The sequence below is a fragment of the Tetranychus urticae genome, chromosome 2 (genome assembly GCF_039701765.1).
Source record: "Tetranychus urticae isolate SD_2017Ah chromosome 2, NJAU_TeUrti_SD_1.0, whole genome shotgun sequence".
NCBI classification, from domain to species: domain Eukaryota; kingdom Metazoa; phylum Arthropoda; class Arachnida; order Trombidiformes; family Tetranychidae; genus Tetranychus; species Tetranychus urticae.
In genome coordinates this window covers 8,100,379-8,117,900 of record NC_142959.1, presented here as the reverse complement: position 1 = coordinate 8,117,900, position 17,522 = coordinate 8,100,379, and the positions used below count along the sequence as shown (strand labels likewise).

The following is a 17,522-nucleotide window of genomic DNA, read 5'->3' as shown; positions in this document are numbered from 1 at the left end:
AGAATGGCGAACTAGGTTCTGTATTCTTGAGCTTACTCTCAGTTACTTTTTGGCTCAGATGTGAATGACGAACTAAGTTCTGTATTCTTGAGCTTACTCTCAGTTACTTTTTGGCTCACCTGTGAATGAGGAACTAGGTTCTGTATTCTTGAGCTTACTCTCAGTTACTTTTTGGCTCAGATGTGAATGGCGAACTAAGTTCTGTATTCTTGAGCTTACGTTCAGTCACTTATTGGCTCAGATGTGAATGGCGAACTAGTTTCTGTATTCTTGAGCTTAGGTTAGGTTACGTTAGGTTAGGTTAGCTTACTCTTAGTTACTTATCTGCTCAGATGTGAATGGCGAACTAGGTTCTGTATTCTTGAGCTTAGGTTAGGTTACGTTAGGTTAGGTTAGCTTACTCTCAGTTACTTTTTGGCTCAGATGTGAATGGCGAACTAAGTTCTGTATTCTTGAGCTTACTCTTAGCTATTTATTGGCTCAGATAAGAATGGCGAACTAGGTTCTGTATTCTTGAGCTTACTCTCAGTCACTTATTGGCTCAGATGTGAATGGCGAACTAGGTTCTGTTTTCCGGAGCTTACTCTTAGCTGCTTATCTGCTCAGATGTGAATGGCGAACTAGGTTTTGTATTCTTGAGCTTAGGTTAGGTTACGTTAGGTTAGGTTAGCTTACTCTCAGTTACTTTTTGGCTCAGATGAGAATGGCGAAGTAAGTTCTGTATTCTTGAGCTTACTCTTAGTTACTTATCTGCTCAGATGTGAATGGCGAACTAGGTTTTGTATTCTTGAGCTTAGGTTAGGTTACGTTAGGTTAGGTTAGCTTACTCTTAGTTACTTTTTGGCTCAGATGTGAATGGCGAACTAAGTTCTGTATTCTTGAGCTTACTCTTAGCTACTTATTGGCTCAGATAAGAATGGCGAACTATGTTCTGTATTCTTGAGCTTACTCTTAGCTGCTTATTGGCTCAGATAAGAATGGCGAAGTAAGTTCTGTATTCTTGAGCTTACTCTTAGCTACTTATTGGCTCAGATAAGAATGGCGAACTATGTTCTGTATTCTTGAGCTTACTCTTAGCTACTTATTGGCTCAGATAAGAATGGCGAACTAGGTTCTGTATTCTTGAGCTTACTCTTCGTTACTTTTTGGCTCAGATGTGAATGGCGAACTAAGTTCTGTATTCTTGAGCTTACTCTTAGCTCTTATTGGCTCAGATAAGAATGGCGAACTAGGTTCTGTATTCTTGAGCTTACTCTTAGCTGCTTATTGGCTCAGATAAGAATGGCGAACTAGGTTCTGTATTCTTGAGCTTACTCTCAGTTACTTTTTGGCTCAGATGTGAATGACGAACTAAGTTCTGTATTCTTGAGCTTACTCTCAGTTACTTTTTGGCTCACCTGTGAATGAGGAACTAGGTTCTGTATTCTTGAGCTTACTCTCAGTTACTTTTTGGCTCAGATGTGAATGGCGAACTAAGTTCTGTATTCTTGAGCTTACGTTCAGTCACTTATTGGCTCAGATGTGAATGGCGAACTAGTTTCTGTATTCTTGAGCTTAGGTTAGGTTACGTTAGGTTAGGTTAGCTTACTCTTAGTTACTTATCTGCTCAGATGTGAATGGCGAACTAGGTTCTGTATTCTTGAGCTTAGGTTAGGTTACGTTAGGTTAGGTTAGCTTACTCTTAGTTACTTTTTGGCTCAGATGTGAATGGCGAACTAAGTTCTGTATTCTTGAGCTTACTCTTAGCTATTTATTGGCTCAGATAAGAATGGCGAACTAGGTTCTGTATTCTTGAGCTTACTCTCAGTCACTTATTGGCTCAGATGTGAATGGCGAACTAGGTTCTGTATTCTTGAGCTTAGGTTAGGTTACGTTAGGTTAGGTTAGCTTACTCTTAGTTACTTTTTGGCTCAGATGTGAATGGCGAACTAAGTTCTGTATTCTTGAGCTTACTCTTAGCTATTTATTGGCTCAGATAAGAATGGCGAACTAGGTTCTGTATTCTTGAGCTTACTCTCAGTCACTTATTGGCTCAGATGTGAATGGCGAACTAGGTTCTGTATTCTTGAGCTTAGGTTAGGTTACGTTAGGTTAGGTTAGCTTACTCTTAGTTACTTTTTGGCTCAGATGTGAATGGCGAACTAAGTTCTGTATTCTTGAGCTTACTCTTAGCTATTTATTGGCTCAGATAAGAATGGCGAACTAGGTTCTGTATTCTTGAGCTTACTCTCAGTCACTTATTGGCTCAGATGTGAATGGCGAACTAGGTTCTGTATTCTTGAGCTTAGGTTAGGTTACGTTAGGTTAGGTTAGCTTACTCTTAGTTACTTTTTGGCTCAGATGTGAATGGCGAACTAAGTTCTGTATTCTTGAGCTTACTCTTAGCTATTTATTGGCTCAGATAAGAATGGCGAACTAGGTTCTGTATTCTTGAGCTTACTCTCAGTCACTTATTGGCTCAGATGTGAATGGCGAACTAGGTTCTGTATTCTTGAGCTTAGGTTAGGTTACGTTAGGTTAGGTTAGCTTACTCTTAGTTACTTTTTGGCTCAGATGTGAATGGCGAACTAAGTTCTGTATTCTTGAGCTTACTCTTAGCTATTTATTGGCTCAGATAAGAATGGCGAACTAGGTTCTGTATTCTTGAGCTTACTCTCAGTCACTTATTGGCTCAGATGTGAATGGCGAACTAGGTTCTGTATTCTTGAGCTTAGGTTAGGTTACGTTAGGTTAGGTTAGCTTACTCTTAGTTACTTTTTGGCTCAGATGTGAATGGCGAACTAAGTTCTGTATTCTTGAGCTTACTCTTAGCTATTTATTGGCTCAGATAAGAATGGCGAACTAGGTTCTGTATTCTTGAGCTTACTCTCAGTCACTTATTGGCTCAGATGTGAATGGCGAACTAGGTTCTGTATTCTTGAGCTTAGGTTAGGTTACGTTAGGTTAGGTTAGCTTACTCTTAGTTACTTTTTGGCTCAGATGTGAATGGCGAACTAAGTTCTGTATTCTTGAGCTTACTCTTAGCTATTTATTGGCTCAGATAAGAATGGCGAACTAGGTTCTGTATTCTTGAGCTTACTCTCAGTCACTTATTGGCTCAGATGTGAATGGCGAACTAGGTTCTGTATTCTTGAGCTTAGGTTAGGTTACGTTAGGTTAGGTTAGCTTACTCTTAGTTACTTTTTGGCTCAGATGTGAATGGCGAACTAAGTTCTGTATTCTTGAGCTTACTCTTAGCTACTTATTGGCTCAGATAAGAATGGCGAACTAGGTTCTGTATTCTTGAGCTTACTCTCAGTCACTTATTGGCTCAGATGTGAATGGCGAACTAGGTTCTGTATTCTTGAGCTTAGGTTAGGTTACGTTAGGTTAGGTTAGCTTACTCTTAGTTACTTTTTGGCTCAGATGTGAATGGCGAACTAAGTTCTGTATTCTTGAGCTTACTCTTAGCTACTTATTGGCTCAGATAAGAATGGCGAACTAGGTTCTGTATTCTTGAGCTTACTCTTAGCTGCTTATTGGCTCAGATGTGAATGGCGAACTAAGTTCTGTATTCTTGAGCTTACTCTTAGCTACTTATTGGCTCAGATAAGAATGGCGAACTAGGTTCTGTATTCTTGAGCTTACTCTTAGCTGCTTATTGGCGCAGATGTGAATGGCGAACTAGTTTCTGTATTCTTGAGCTTAGGTTAGGTTACGTTAGGTTAGGTTAGCTTACTCTTAGTTACTTTTTGGCTCAGATGTGAATGGCGAACTAGGTTCTGTATTCTTGAGCTTAGGTTAGGTTACGTTAGGTTAGGTTAGCTTACTCTTAGTTACTTTTTGGCTCAGATGTGAATGACGAACTAAGTTCTGTATTCTTGAGCTTACTCTTAGTTACTTATCTGCTCAGATGTGAATGGCGAACTAGGTTCTGTATTCTTGAGCTTAGGTTAGGTTACGTTAGGTTAGGTTAGCTTACTCTTAGTTAGTTATTGGCTCAGATAAGAATGGCGAACTGAGTTCTATTAATTGAATAGTGCAACGGTTGGCTAATCAGAAGCAGCCTAAACCTTCAAATTTGATAATAAAATTTGTAATACTTATGCTTTGCAGATTGATTTTGTTGATGTTTATTTTCAGATTTGTGGTTCTCTGGTGGTCAATTGTTGGTTTAGTTGACTTTAGTCCTGTTAAGTTGATGAAAACTGGCACAATATAAGATTCTTTTTGTTTATGAGAATGGTTTGCAAGATTTTCAATTCATTGAAGCCGGCGTGAGATGATGACAAAAATTATGTTTTTGATTGAAGAAGCATAGGATAAAATAGCAAATCATTGTTATAGTGATGCTCACAAATCGATAGCAAATTCAATAGACAGTGATGACCACCATCAGAATTGGATATTGATACTTCAGTTGAAATATTATTTTTTATTTTTATGATCTTTCTTGTTGATGATAATGATGGTGACTTATATTTTGTTGTTTTTGAAGGTAGGTTAAAGTATTAGTGGTTAAAATATTTGATGGTCGAAATGGTGGTCATAACGAAACTGACAATAAGGAATCCATGGTGGGAAGGAGATCACGGCAAGAAAAGATGTTTAATTAAAGTGAATGTGTGCCTAAAAAGAGAAACAGAGAAGAAAAGAACACACAAAACGGCCTCAATTTGGGCATTAATTGAAAGGAAACTTCAACTTCTTCTCCTGGGAGTTCCAACTGAACTGAACTTTTATTCTAAAATCTCCAATATATAACTATTACATTGGTCTTTAACAATCATGGAATATAATAATAAGATCAATAAGGGTGGAGATTGAAAGGGTTTGAAGATGCAATATCTTTGTATCATTTGAGTGTGTTATATTCTTGAGCCTTATTTGGGTGTGTTACAAATATAGCATAACAAGCAGGGAAATTACTTTACCTAATTTTCCTTGATGTGAGCTTCAGACTTGTCTTAGTTTACGATAAACCCATCAACAATTAAAATTAAAAATTTATCAGGCGAATTAAGTTATCACACCAATCTCAGATTCAAATTTTCACTTGAAATGATCAAAATTAAGTAGTTATTATTAAAGATTATTTTTAGATTACTACTTTAGAGTCAGTGCAAAGATTAAAGGAAGTCCTTCCTTTACTCTTTGAGTCAGTGTGATTATTTGAATAAATAGTTGGATACATCATTCAAATATATAGAAACAAAAAGTTCCACATGGGTTTATTTATCTAAATTGAAGGAATTGAGCCTGATTGACAAACTTCGACTTGATTACCAATCTTTGGAAGATGAATTCAAATTAATCAGAGAAAGAACAATCATAGTCTGATCAAACTCTTTTTGAAGTCAGTTGACCTTTTGAAGATGTTGATAAATATCAATTGATATTGATTTAGTTTACACAATATTACTGAAATTCAGAGACAATAAACTTGTTCGATTCAATCAGGATTTGCAAATGTAAATTTAGCAATGTAATAAAAAAAGGTTCTAGGTCATAGGAATAGTAAGAGTCATATGGTGTTGACAAAAAGTGGATAATCGAAGACATCAAGCAAATGAAAAGCTAGTAACAATAGAAGAAAACAAAAAAACATTTTGCTAGTGGATAGAGATGTAGAGAAAAGTGAATGTGAAAAATTGATCTATTAAATCTCTTCAAATCAAAAAGCTAAGGATAAATTAATAAACAATTAATACCATAAATACATAATCATATCTTCACGATTTTTGCAAACATTTGGAATTCAGATTTTACAAATTTTATAACTTTTCCTCATGTTAAGATGTTGGATTGTAGTCCAGAATATTTCCTTTTGTCAAATCTTCTTCTAAACTGATGAGTGAGAATAATTCTTGAGGTGATATCATACGACCATTCTTTAGTTTAGACCATATTAAAACACCTGAGGAGGAAAATAATAAAAATAATTATTAGGTTGAATTGTATAAAATTTAAAAGGAAATGTTTGAAACATACCATTATATGTGATTTCAAAGGCACCAGTACTCATCAGATAACTCTCTAAGGTGTTACAGATGAAGAAAATCATCATGGAGCCATAGAGTCGGTGCTGAGCCAACATGTTCCAGTAAGTTGGCGTAATCATACCGAAGTATGAAAAGGGGTTTATATTAGAAACAATTAAACCAATGACCACAAATTTTCCGAATGATAAAGTTTGAGCGATAGCAAGGCGGATAAAATTTGGTGTATGATTTTCTCCGACCACTGTGATTTGAGGATATCTCTCTTTTATTACACGAGAATACTCTTCAAAAGCTCTTTTGTATCCACAGGAATAGCTGAAAAATAGAGAATAGAAAAAAATAATGAAATTTAAAGTTAAAGATACCATAAATGAATAAGTTTAATGAAACAAATTGTCAAAATATAGAAAATAAAGCTGATGTTGACTTGGACTCAATTTCCTTGTCAGTTATTGATCAATCAGATAAAAAAAATTAAAACTCATATCTGTGATTATTCAAAGAGCATTTAAACCCAAGAATAAATTTTTGATTATCTAAAAAAATCAATTTGGTTCATCGTGAACATAATGTGAACGCAAAGGATAAAATAAAAACATAGACTCATTGAAAAGCTATGTTACGCGAGTCATGGTGATCAAGGAAGAAATACGAAATCAAAAGCAAATTGGAGTAAGCTAATCACTTAGCACATGATACATATGCAAGCAGGAAACTTAAATTCAAAGGGGCCAAATAATCTTACCAATATGATATACGGATAGCTGGTCCAATGATAATGTTTGAAAATTGGGTTTCAGGTATTTGCTTTTTGAAATTATAAACATCATCTGGTTTAGGTGACTCTCGAATGAATAAGTCTCGAATTGTTAGCAGCAAAAACACTGATAAAAGACCAGAGAAAACATATCTTTCCATAGGAATCATTGCAAAGTTGTATATTGAGCCTTCAATAAATATTCAAATTGATTGAAAGAAGTTGAATCTACAGATTTATAAATTTTACAAAATTGAGGAGCATAAATCACTGCTTTGCAAGGAAAGATATAGAGATGAATTTGAATAAACACAATAAATTTAGTTACATCGGCCTAGTTGACTAAGTTTACAACTTGAAAATCATTAATCAGGAAACCAAAAGATTTATTGAATTAAGGCACTGTCTTAAAGACAGGTTATTTAACAGTTAAATTTCATTAAAATATCAAAACAATCAAATCATTGCAAGGATTGATATCCGATACTCTTTTCTACTCGATACTTGAGTTGATCTGTAATCAAAACGCGAAAATTTCAAGTTAAAATCAAAGTAAAAATTAGATTAATGAATGCACTGAATAACTATGATTTATTAAATATCATTTGAACCAACTATCGGAATCAATAAGTCAAATCTACCCACCGAAAAAGGAATAGGACAATTGCATTTTAGTGTGAACGTAAAGAAAAGCTTATGAACTTTTACAATTTTGAAACTATAATCTCAAGAAGGAAAGCAATCATCGAACCAAAATCATTCAACTTAAATTATTGAACATTTCAAACAATTAGATATTATTGATTTGATTCCGGTAATAAATTTTGTTGCTTAAAAAAAGGTTAAATTTACAAATTCATACAATCAAGACATCGAAAAAGACAATACTAAATTAGTATACGGCCCCTACTTTAAGAAAGTGTTGTTTCCGTTTCCTTTTCAACTTTACCAGTTTCAGTGAATAGGAATCACATTTAGTTAAACGTTCAATTTGTATTAATTCAATTTAAGTAACCATCTAATCAAAATGGGTAAGTTAATGTTGAAATAATTTTAATTGTATTATCAAGTCTACTTGTCTATTCTCTAATTTGGTATCAATTATTCTTGACTATTCTTTAATTCGATATCAAATATGTTTCTACTGTGTCTATGTTTATCAGCATTATCAGTTGACCGGCTTTTAACATGTGTTTATTTATTCGTTGTTTATTTAATTAGGTAAGCCAAAAGGTATCCGGACTGCACGTAAACACAAGGATCATCGACGAGAACAGCGATGGCACGACAAAGATTACAAGAAAGCTCATCTTGGTACCCGATGGAAGGCTAATCCTTTCGGAGGTGCTTCTCACGCAAAGGGAATTGTATTGGAAAAGGTTGGAGTAGAAGCCAAACAGCCTAACTCTGCTATTAGAAAGTGTGTTAGGGTACAGCTCATCAAGAATGGTAAAAAGATTACCGCTTTCGTACCCAGAGATGGTTGCTTAAACTACATTGAAGAAAACGACGAAGTTTTAGTCGCTGGTTTCGGTCGTAAAGGTCACGCCGTCGGAGATATTCCTGGTGTTAGATTCAAGGTTGTTAAAGTAGCTAATGTATCTTTATTAGCTTTATACAAAGAGAAGAAAGAAAGACCTCGATCTTAAATGGTACGATTATTGACTATGTATTTCTTTTTTCATTTAAAATAAAAGTCTAACTTAATAATGAATTTTCTGTGTTCCACGTGTACGAAATTTTTGGCAAGCAAGTTGAGGAAAGCGTGTTAATTCAAGCGTTTGTTTGTCGTTGAAAAGTTTATTTCTTGAATTTTGAAAACTAGCTAATGGTTACAAATGCTTATATTTTTTCACTTCTTTCAATTGCAAATATTCCTTCAGTGCGCAATCTTTTTAACATAGGGTTGTAAATTTCCGGAACCAAAGGTAGAACGATTCCCTTCTTTTGAATTTCACCTTCTAAAATCATCTTAGATGCGATGGCTGCTGGATAACCCACACATCTGGCCATAGCTGAAGGTCCGTTTGGTTCTCCATAGACAACCAAGTTGATGTAACGATTTTCCAATTCTCCATTTGGCCATTCAATGCCGATGTTGTGTCTCATTATTATCACATCTCTCTCATCGGGACCAAAGGCCAATTTTGTTGCTAAAAGATGTGTTACTGTGTCTAATGGTGAACCTTTTTTGTCTATTGGCTCATCCTCTAGGAATCCAAGTTTCTCGATGGAATCAAGCCGAGTTTGCGATCCTAATCTCTCAAGAATCAAATTTTTCAAATTTGTTATCAAAATATCTTCTTTTTGAGCAAATAAATGGCACATAAATTGACGCCAAGTTATGTCAGGACCTCGTGGATGCAAGGATGGATGTGCGCGCGAATCGAACAGACCAAGTTTTTGCAATCCTATCATTGTGTCACAATAACCTTGGTACCTTTAAAGATATTGGGAAAATAAAGTTAATTTGGTTTAATGAAATTGTCAATAGGATTTACCTTAAACTTCCTCTTAAAATAGTGTCAGCTGAATTGATTCCGTAAAGTTTTTTATAAATCGTTGAGTCTCGATTTGGGTAACCTTCAAGATTGAACCCGCTAAGGAAGTCTAATTTAAGTGCTGCACTCATTAAATCGCCACCAGGTTTGATTTCCTTGATTTGTCCAAACTCTTCCCAAAGAGCGCCTGATAAACTATTGAGCAGAACCCCTCTTGGATTCCAACTGAATTTATATTTCAACGGATTCTCTGCTGCCTCTGGAGCTGGCAAACCACCGCAATAAGAGACAAAAGATTTGATTCTACCTCCATTTGATGTTACCTGGTTAAAACACTCCATTGCTAAAAGATGATCAATTCCTGGGTCTAGACCAACTTCATTCATTATTGTTATTCCTGCCTTTTTTGCGTGTTCGTGAAGTGATTCCATTTCTGGTGAAACATAACTCGCAGTCACCATGTTTTTACCACTTTCAATACATTGTTTGGCAACCAATGGATGAAGAGAGTACGGAAGAAGACTTACAACCAATTCAGACTGGTTGATTAACTCAGCCAAAGTATCAGATCGTTTAACAATATCCAAGACTACGGATGAAACATTTTTAGATTTGGAGGCCAAATCTTCACCTGGACCATGAAGTTCAGAGGCGATGGTAACATGAATATTTTCATCACGAGTTAAATACTCGACCAAAGGTTTAGACACATAACCAGCACCGAGGACAAGCACTGACTTTGTTGCATCCATTTTCTTTTGCACTCCACGAGCCATCCTTAAATCCATTATATACTCGTAACTAGGAGCAAGTTTACCATTGGAAGCGATAACAGCAGTCTTGACAACAGGATTGAAATTTTCTTGTTCAAGATCTTTATTTGCATCAGATCGAATAATGTCAAAAATGTACGGGAAAAGTACATCGCCAAAAGCTTCAGTTGATTCCAACGGAATTTGTGTTGGCATATTATCAATTGAACAGACCAAAACTCCTGGACCAGAAAAAGATTCACTGTGCTTATTGTAATCAGCATCATATAAACAGAAAGGAGTATCTATTGTTGTACATTCAGTCATAAACTCAATTGAACCTCCAGGATCGGCAGAGATATCACAAATAGCAATCAATCGATGAGGCAAAGCTGGACTACCCTGTGAACAGGGCAACCAAGGTGAACTAACTGGATGAAGCAGCCTTTTAGCGTCTGGAATAGTTAACAATCTTGGTGAATTTGGAGCATAATAGATTCCATTAACAATTACTGAAGCATACGGAGCAATCTTGGTCGCAAAATTGGAATAATATCTCTCAGGATATTCGTCGTACTCCTTTGAATCAAAAGGTCCACCATCTTTTCGGCATAAATGATTATCTCGGGAAACAACCGAGGCATACACTTTGTTTGTTGTTCCCATTTGAGAGACTTGAGCCAAATCTTTCGGATCAACATATTCATAAGGAAGCTCTCTGAAAATTTCCTGAGCACCTTGAGATACATTTCCCGATCCTGTGAAGACAAATGTTAATGGACCAATTGAACGAGGCATCATTCCCAAAGCAATTTCATAGCCACAGTCACGCACCGCTTGACGAGCCATTCCTGAGTTACGATAATTATGAGCAGGACCAACATGCATAAAAGGTGTATGATGACCTAAAGCTAATAACCGAAGTCCAAGTCCATGGAAAGTATTGATCATTCCAGCGATTCCAGCATACCGACCAAAAGCAACAACACGGTTTCCTTTTGCATCAACCATTCGTTCATAATCAATTAAACGCACATTCCTTTCGAGGACAATGTCCAATAAAGGCATGTTATCTTCTTGAGCTTTATGTGTGTGCGAGAAGAAACAATACGTTTTATTTGGTAAAATGTTGTCAATTTGTGGCTGTTTAACACCAATAACGACTGGAGCATCGGAAATATCCTCAAGGACTTGAGCTCCAGCATTGACATAGGCTTGTAAGGGATAAGCACGACGGTTAGATGGTTGAACGACTACTTTAACACCTTTACGGACCAATTTACGAACATGGAATGGCGCTAATGGAGCTCTTCTCTCCCAAATTGATGCATCTTCACGACGAATGGCCAAAATCCTTGCATTACTTGATTCATCCAATCCATTTGAATAAAATCTTTTCAATGAATTTAGATGGCTTAATCTTTTCAATCCATTCAAATTTGAACTAAAATTACTTTTAACCATTTTCAATACTGATTTAGGTCCTATCGGACTTGAAAACAGTCTTTTGTCCGCTTTAATCAATGAAAATAACATTTTGTTACACTTTTTGCAAAAACACTATTAAATATTGGGAAAGATTTAGACACAAGCACGAAGATGATATTGGTAATCCTGAAGGACGATGAGAAATGATGAGTTGATTGTGATAAATATTGGTAAGGAAAATAAATTATTAATCAATCTGTTTCAAGGTTTCAATCAGGTAAATATCCACTTTACCCAATCAGTATCATCTCAAGACACAAATAAGACTGAAACGGTTCCCGAAAATAACACTAAATGGTTTGTATTTGAATACTTTTTGACCCAATGTTGGTTGAAAATCACATTTCAGTTTCATTGGAATGAAACAAATACGTGATTAAATCGCAAGTGGCTTTTATCACAGATCACAAGTAAAAAAGATTATCTATTAGATTTAATCGTTGGAAAAGAGTTTACAAGAATTACAATTAACTTGATAATTAACATTTGACGATGTAATCAGAAACAAGGCATCATCATAATCAGCAACCGATGAAAGTTAAAATAAAAGCTCAAGACAACTTGTCAACTGAAAAATGAAAAATAAACAAGTTTAAACAAAGATTTGTTTTTAGATGAAAATCTTGATCTTAATGATTTTCAATATTGTTATGTTTGAGGTAAACATGATTAGAGGGAGTTTAATCAAGTTATCGTGTTGATCAATAAACAAAATGCTCTTCAATATCTTTATCGTTTAACAATTTGATCAAGAAACCAATCAATGGATAAAAATGACTGAATCCATTGATATCCAAGACAGACATAAGAGATGATTTGGGATGAATATTGTTGATGAAATAGAGACACAAATCATTATTCCGTGGCAACAAATCCAGTAGTCGATTTACCATTTAAATATATTAATCTAATGAAGATCAGTGATCAGTGATTTTATCATAGTTACCAAATAGTCATCCAAATGATCAGGATAATCAGTATTACCAGCAAGATTAGCTTAAAGACAGCATTTTCATCCTCTTCAATCCCACCTACTTTTGTCTCCTTCTTCAGATAAATTGTCATCATTTTTCTCTCTCTTTACATCACCCAAGTCTTCATATTATTTAATTAGTATTTACCGTGAAAACCTGAAACCCGATTGTAGCATTGATGGTGAGATATTCACACCTTGATTTGCAGCAATCATGTTAACTGTGGCAATTTATTTAAAATTTGCTTTCTTTCTTTCACTAATATTATTAACCCAATCTCGTCCTCCTTGGTCAAAATTGAATCAAAAATGTGGCTACGAATTTTGCCCTCACCTCGAACCCGACATGATAAATGTTCATCTGGTTTCCCATACGCACAATGATGTCGGTTGGTAAGTCTATTTTCCCCATTCAATTTCCATATCAAAGTCTTTAAAATTTAAATGAAGCTTCTCATTGAAACTATTTCACAAAAATGATTATGAAATTTGACCGAAAATTGATTTTAAAACTGATTCTGTTTTTAGGTTGAAAACTTATGAGCAATATTATTGGGGAATGAAAACTGATACTCAAAGAGCCGGAGTTCAATATATCCTCAACTCTGTGATTCCTGAACTCGCCAAAGATCCCAAAAAACGATTTATTTACGTTGAATCGGCATTCTTTTGGCGCTGGTGGACTCACCAAGACGAGGAAATGCAAAACCTAGTCAAACAACTGGTTAACCAAGGTAAAGATACTTTATATTTCAACCTTTTTAGTCTTTTTCCCCCCATTTTCGCATTTCATTTCGGACCTCAACTATCGTATTAAAATCTCAATCTAATTATCAACTGTGATGATTATGATGATTAATATTAAGGCAAGTTTCATTCGCTCTTAGACAGAAGCAATTGTAAATAAGAGCCACTCAAGATAATTTGTCGGTAACAATTTTTCAATTGCAAAGACCTAAACATAATCTTCCGAAGCTAAACTTAGCCTGTCAATATTTACAATCAAATTGCAGAAACCAGAATCAATAGTTGAACACCTTTTATTTTTGGGTAATTCAATTTTAATTGTAACGATTGAGAATCAAAATTGGTTCATTAAGTTAACCTAATTTGTAAACCAATTGACCATTGACCCTGAATTTGATGTCCATTCAAAAATTGTAAATACATTTGAACGTAAATTACCAGAGCTTAGCTTTAATCATTAACTTTTAACTTTTTTTATCAAGTTATCGTCTAAAAACACTTGAATAGTCTTATGATAAAATGCAATTAATTGACTTATTAATTAATTGATGAAAGCAATGAATTTCTCTTGGATCATCATCAATTATTTAGTTGATTAACCTTAACTTGTAATGAACTGCGCAAAACCCTTTGAAAACTTATCATTAGCAAAACCAGGGAAATTCATCTTTTTGTCAAGTCTTTTTAATTTTTTGTTTGGGGAAGTTAATTGTTGGGCAAATCATTGTTTGATAATCAATTATGATTGTAAAAAATTCTACATTTCCATTAAGCTTAAAACTTTCCAATGTTATTGTTTTTTTGAATAATATTATCAACTTGAACAGTATTGAACTTGCATCGAGAAAAAAAACAAACAAAGATTTAAGATTGTCAAACTATAAGTATTGTTTAATTTTTTTGTATTTATCATTGTTATTGGCTATAATATATCAAAATCATAAAAATTATCATCGGACTCCTGGCAGTCAATTGTGATCAAGTTTTGGCAGACAATTCAATCCATTAATCAATCCAACATTTAGACATCAGATTTCCAAGAAATCTATTGATATAATTCACAATTTGTGTAGATTGAGCAAGTTGAATTAACCAGATCGGTCTAGGATCGGAGATTGACTGCATTAAAGCCAGAGACAGAGCCTTTGATCTTTGACATTTTGATTTAAAAAACAATCATCGTTATTCATTTAGCAAAAAGATTGACTGAAATATGATAGTCATTGAGTACCTTAAAGACTTATATTATTTAATTTCCTATTATTTAGTTAAAGACGATTCTCAGTTTATCGAAATTTCTGACAAAATTGCGTCCAATTCACTCCTTTTGGTCGTTATTTAGACTGACTATACTTTGCGTTTCTGCGTAGTTAGGCTGACAGTTTAAACTTTATGCTGTTATCTGTTCATTCAATTGTAATCCTTAAATAATGAAATTCAAATCGACCAATCTTCATTTCTGTAAATCTTGTGATAGCTTAAGATCCGAGTTGCATGTCTATTCTGTCTCTTAACTATCTGTTATTAAATAATAAAATTTTGTCTCAATTATTAGGTCGATTGGAGTTCATTGGTGGTGGTTGGAGCATGAATGATGAAGCAGCTACTCATTACAGTCCAATCGTTGATCAAATGAGTTATGGACATCGATTTTTGGCTTCAACTTTCGGTAAATGTGGTATTCCACGAGTGGCTTGGCAAATTGATCCATTTGGACATTCAAGAGAACAGGCCTCTCTATTTGCTCAAATGTATTTTGATGGTCTATTTTTTGGTCGTCTCGATATGTATGATAAAAAACAAAGAGAATCAGATAAAACTATGGAAATGGTTTGGTCAGGATCAGATGATCTCGGTGAAAAGTCTCACCTTTTCACTGGAGTCCTTCCAAACGGCTACAATCCTCCTGATGGATTTTGTTTCGATGATACTTGTTCCGATGAACCAATCGTAGATGATCCAGCATCAAGAGAATACAATGTTCCTCGTAAAGTTGCCGATTTTATTGAAGTAATCCGAAACCAAGCAGCTCATTACGCCACCAACAACATAATCCTAACAATGGGAAGCGACTTCCAGTATCAAAACGCTCCTATCTGGTTCAACAATTTGGATAAATTAATTGCTGCCATGGAAGCTGAGAAAAAGAATGGATTAAAGATAAATGTCTTCTACTCAACTCCATCATGTTATCTCTACAGTCTATACCAAGCTAACAGAACCTGGACATTGAAGACGGATGACTTTTTCCCTTATGGCTCTACTGACCATTCATTTTGGGGTGGCTTTTACACCAGTCGACCAGCTATCAAACGCTATGAAAGAGTTTCAAATAATGTATTTCAAGCAATCAAGCAACTTCATGCTGCATCTAATTTAACTGATGAAAAAACATTTGATGCTGTGGACAATTTTCATAGAGCAATGGGAATCCTTCAACATCATGACGCCGTCACAGGAACTGAAAAACAATTGGTTGCCTTTGATTATGCTTACATCCTCAATGATGCCATTGAAAAATCTATGGATTTAATGAATCGAGCATTACAATTTATCTCGTCTAAAGACAAGTCAAGCCAATCCAATAGCGACCCACAATACACACTATGTCTTGGACTAAACATTAGCCAATGCGAAGTAGTCGAGTCAAATGATAAAGTATTGGTTACACTTTACAATCCATATGCACATGAATATGATTTTAAAGTTAGGATTCCATGGCAAGAATCAAATTATAAAGTTACCGGACCAAATGGTGAATCTTTAAATGCGACAATTATTCCAATTCCTGGATTTATGCAAGATTTTCCTGAAAGAAAAAGCTCAGCAACTCATGAATTACTTTTTAAAGCCACGTTACCTGCACTCGGATTTGCTTCATATTTTGTTGAAAAAGTGTCATCAAATAAGCCAACTCCTAAACTCGAGACAATCTTGCCTTTAACAACATCAGAAGCACCAATAACAGCCCAAGGAAAAGGTTTCTCGGCCTCTTTTGATCCATCGACTGGATCAATCCAATCTGTTTCACTAGCAAATGGTAAAGTAGTCAAGCTGCGCCAAAAATACCAATGGTATGCTGGATATGATACACCTAAGGAACCTCCATCAGGAGCTTATCTTTTCCGTCCAAAAGGACCAGCTTCAGGATTTCCCGATCAGCCAACATATCAAATCTTCAATTCACCTGATTGTTTTGAGGTTCATCAAAACATTTCCGATTACGTTTCTCAAACTATGCGAATCTATCCTGATGATCCATTCATTGAGTTTGACTTCAAAGTCGGACCAATACCTGTTGCTGATAAAGTGGGTAAAGAAATAATTAGTCTGTTCCAAACTGATTTAAAGACAAACAAAGTGTTTTACACTGACTCTAATGGACGTCAAATGATGAAGCGAGTCAAGGATTTCAGGCCAACATGGAAGTATAAAGTTATTGAACCTATTGCTGGCAATTACTATCCAATTAACAGTCGAATCAGTTTGAAAGATGAAGATGAAGATCTGCAACTTGTTGTATTGACTGATCGTAGTCAAGGTGGTGCCAGTTTGAATGATGGTGAACTTGAAATAATGCTTCATCGTCGACTACTTCATGATGATAGTTTAGGTGTTGATGAGGCTCTCAATGAACCTGGTGTTGATGGTAGAGGTTTAATTATCAGAGGTAAACATTATGTTTTAATATCGGATATTAAATCATCAAATATTCTTCATCGAGAAAAAGGAATGCAACTCTACATGGCTCCAGTGGTGGCTTTTGCTCCTATCAGTTCATTTGATGATTATCGGGCCAATCATAAAACAATTTACTCATTTTTGCAACGAGCTCTACCGCCTAATGTACATTTACTAACATTGGAGCATCTTAATCTTAATAATTGGTTGGTTCGATTAGAGCATTTCTATCAATCAAATGAAGATCCAGATGGACTTTCAAAATCAGTTAGAATTGATTTCCGTGGTTTATTCAATACTAAATCAGTTCATGGTGTTAAGGAGACAATTATAACTGCAACTCAATATCATTCTGAGGCAAGAAGATTAACCTGGAAAACAAAGGATAGCCAATCGACTCGTGAAATTGAGACTGAAATCGGCAATGAAGTTCATGATTTTGTTGTGACACTTAAGCCAATGCAAATCCGAACTTTCTTGTTGAGATTAGATGATTGATTAAACTCAATCAAACTTTGATTATTATGACAATTATGACAATCAACATATAAAATAAACTTAAATTTTTTCTTAAACTTAACTATTCTGTTTATTTTTCAATTGACTCAATGTTTGCATCAATAAATTATAAATTAAGTTTGG

At 35.0% G+C, this 17,522-nt stretch overlaps 4 protein-coding genes and 1 long non-coding RNA gene across 5 annotated transcripts; 2 read left to right on the top strand and 3 right to left on the bottom strand.

The window, feature by feature from the left end:
• Positions 1-4,394: 4,394 nt before the first annotated feature.
• LOC149093806 (uncharacterized) lies at positions 4,395-5,055 on the bottom strand. Its single transcript, XR_016198338.1, has 2 exons — positions 4,914-5,055; positions 4,395-4,608 (listed from the first exon to the last, which is right to left on the bottom strand). It is a non-coding gene; the product is annotated as an uncharacterized LOC149093806 (long non-coding RNA).
• A 128-nt stretch (positions 5,056-5,183) lies between these two features.
• On the bottom strand, positions 5,184-7,169 carry SelT (selenoprotein T). The gene is made up of 3 exons (XM_015935645.3): positions 6,727-7,169; positions 5,971-6,296; positions 5,184-5,896 (listed from the first exon to the last, which is right to left on the bottom strand). The coding sequence occupies exons 1-3, from the start codon at positions 6,906-6,908 to the stop codon at positions 5,772-5,774; spliced, it is 633 nt and encodes a 210-aa protein (XP_015791131.1). The 5' UTR covers positions 6,909-7,169; the 3' UTR covers positions 5,184-5,771.
• A 532-nt stretch (positions 7,170-7,701) lies between these two features.
• On the top strand, positions 7,702-8,452 carry RpS23 (ribosomal protein S23). Its single transcript, XM_015935646.3, has 2 exons — positions 7,702-7,769; positions 7,960-8,452. Exons 1-2 carry the CDS (start codon positions 7,766-7,768, stop codon positions 8,385-8,387), a joined length of 432 nt encoding a protein of 143 aa, XP_015791132.1. The 5' UTR covers positions 7,702-7,765; the 3' UTR covers positions 8,388-8,452.
• A 66-nt stretch (positions 8,453-8,518) lies between these two features.
• On the bottom strand, positions 8,519-12,443 carry LKRSDH (lysine ketoglutarate reductase/saccharopine dehydrogenase). Its single transcript, XM_015935643.3, has 2 exons — positions 9,240-12,443; positions 8,519-9,178 (listed from the first exon to the last, which is right to left on the bottom strand). Exons 1-2 carry the CDS (start codon positions 11,525-11,527, stop codon positions 8,581-8,583), a joined length of 2,886 nt encoding a protein of 961 aa, XP_015791129.1. The 5' UTR covers positions 11,528-12,443; the 3' UTR covers positions 8,519-8,580.
• A 146-nt stretch (positions 12,444-12,589) lies between these two features.
• LOC107367888 (lysosomal alpha-mannosidase) lies at positions 12,590-17,460 on the top strand. The gene is made up of 3 exons (XM_015935642.3): positions 12,590-12,845; positions 12,981-13,186; positions 14,755-17,460. Exons 1-3 carry the CDS (start codon positions 12,667-12,669, stop codon positions 17,376-17,378), a joined length of 3,009 nt encoding a protein of 1,002 aa, XP_015791128.1. The 5' UTR covers positions 12,590-12,666; the 3' UTR covers positions 17,379-17,460.
• Positions 17,461-17,522: the final 62 nt, after the last annotated feature.

Bases quoted from the DNA above. Each gene is read 5' to 3' on its own strand.
- SelT (XM_015935645.3), bottom strand. From the start codon at position 6,908: ATGATTCCTATGGAAAGATATGTTTTCTCTGGTCTTTTATCAGTGTTT. The intron at 6,297-6,726 runs GTAAGATTATTT...TCTATTTTTCAG, and splicing joins GCTATCCGTATATCATATTG to CTATTCCTGTGGATACAAAA. The intron at 5,897-5,970 runs GTATGTTTCAAA...TTTCCTCCTCAG, and splicing joins CTTTGAAATCACATATAATG to GTGTTTTAATATGGTCTAAA.
- LKRSDH (XM_015935643.3), bottom strand. From the start codon at position 11,527: ATGTTATTTTCATTGATTAAAGCGGACAAAAGACTGTTTTCAAGTCCG. The intron at 9,179-9,239 runs GTAAATCCTATT...ATATCTTTAAAG, and splicing joins ATTTTAAGAGGAAGTTTAAG to GTACCAAGGTTATTGTGACA.
- LOC107367888 (XM_015935642.3), top strand. From the start codon at position 12,667: ATGTTAACTGTGGCAATTTATTTAAAATTTGCTTTCTTTCTTTCACTA. The intron at 12,846-12,980 runs GTAAGTCTATTT...TTCTGTTTTTAG, and splicing joins ACGCACAATGATGTCGGTTG to GTTGAAAACTTATGAGCAAT. The intron at 13,187-14,754 runs GTAAAGATACTT...CTCAATTATTAG, and splicing joins CAAACAACTGGTTAACCAAG to GTCGATTGGAGTTCATTGGT.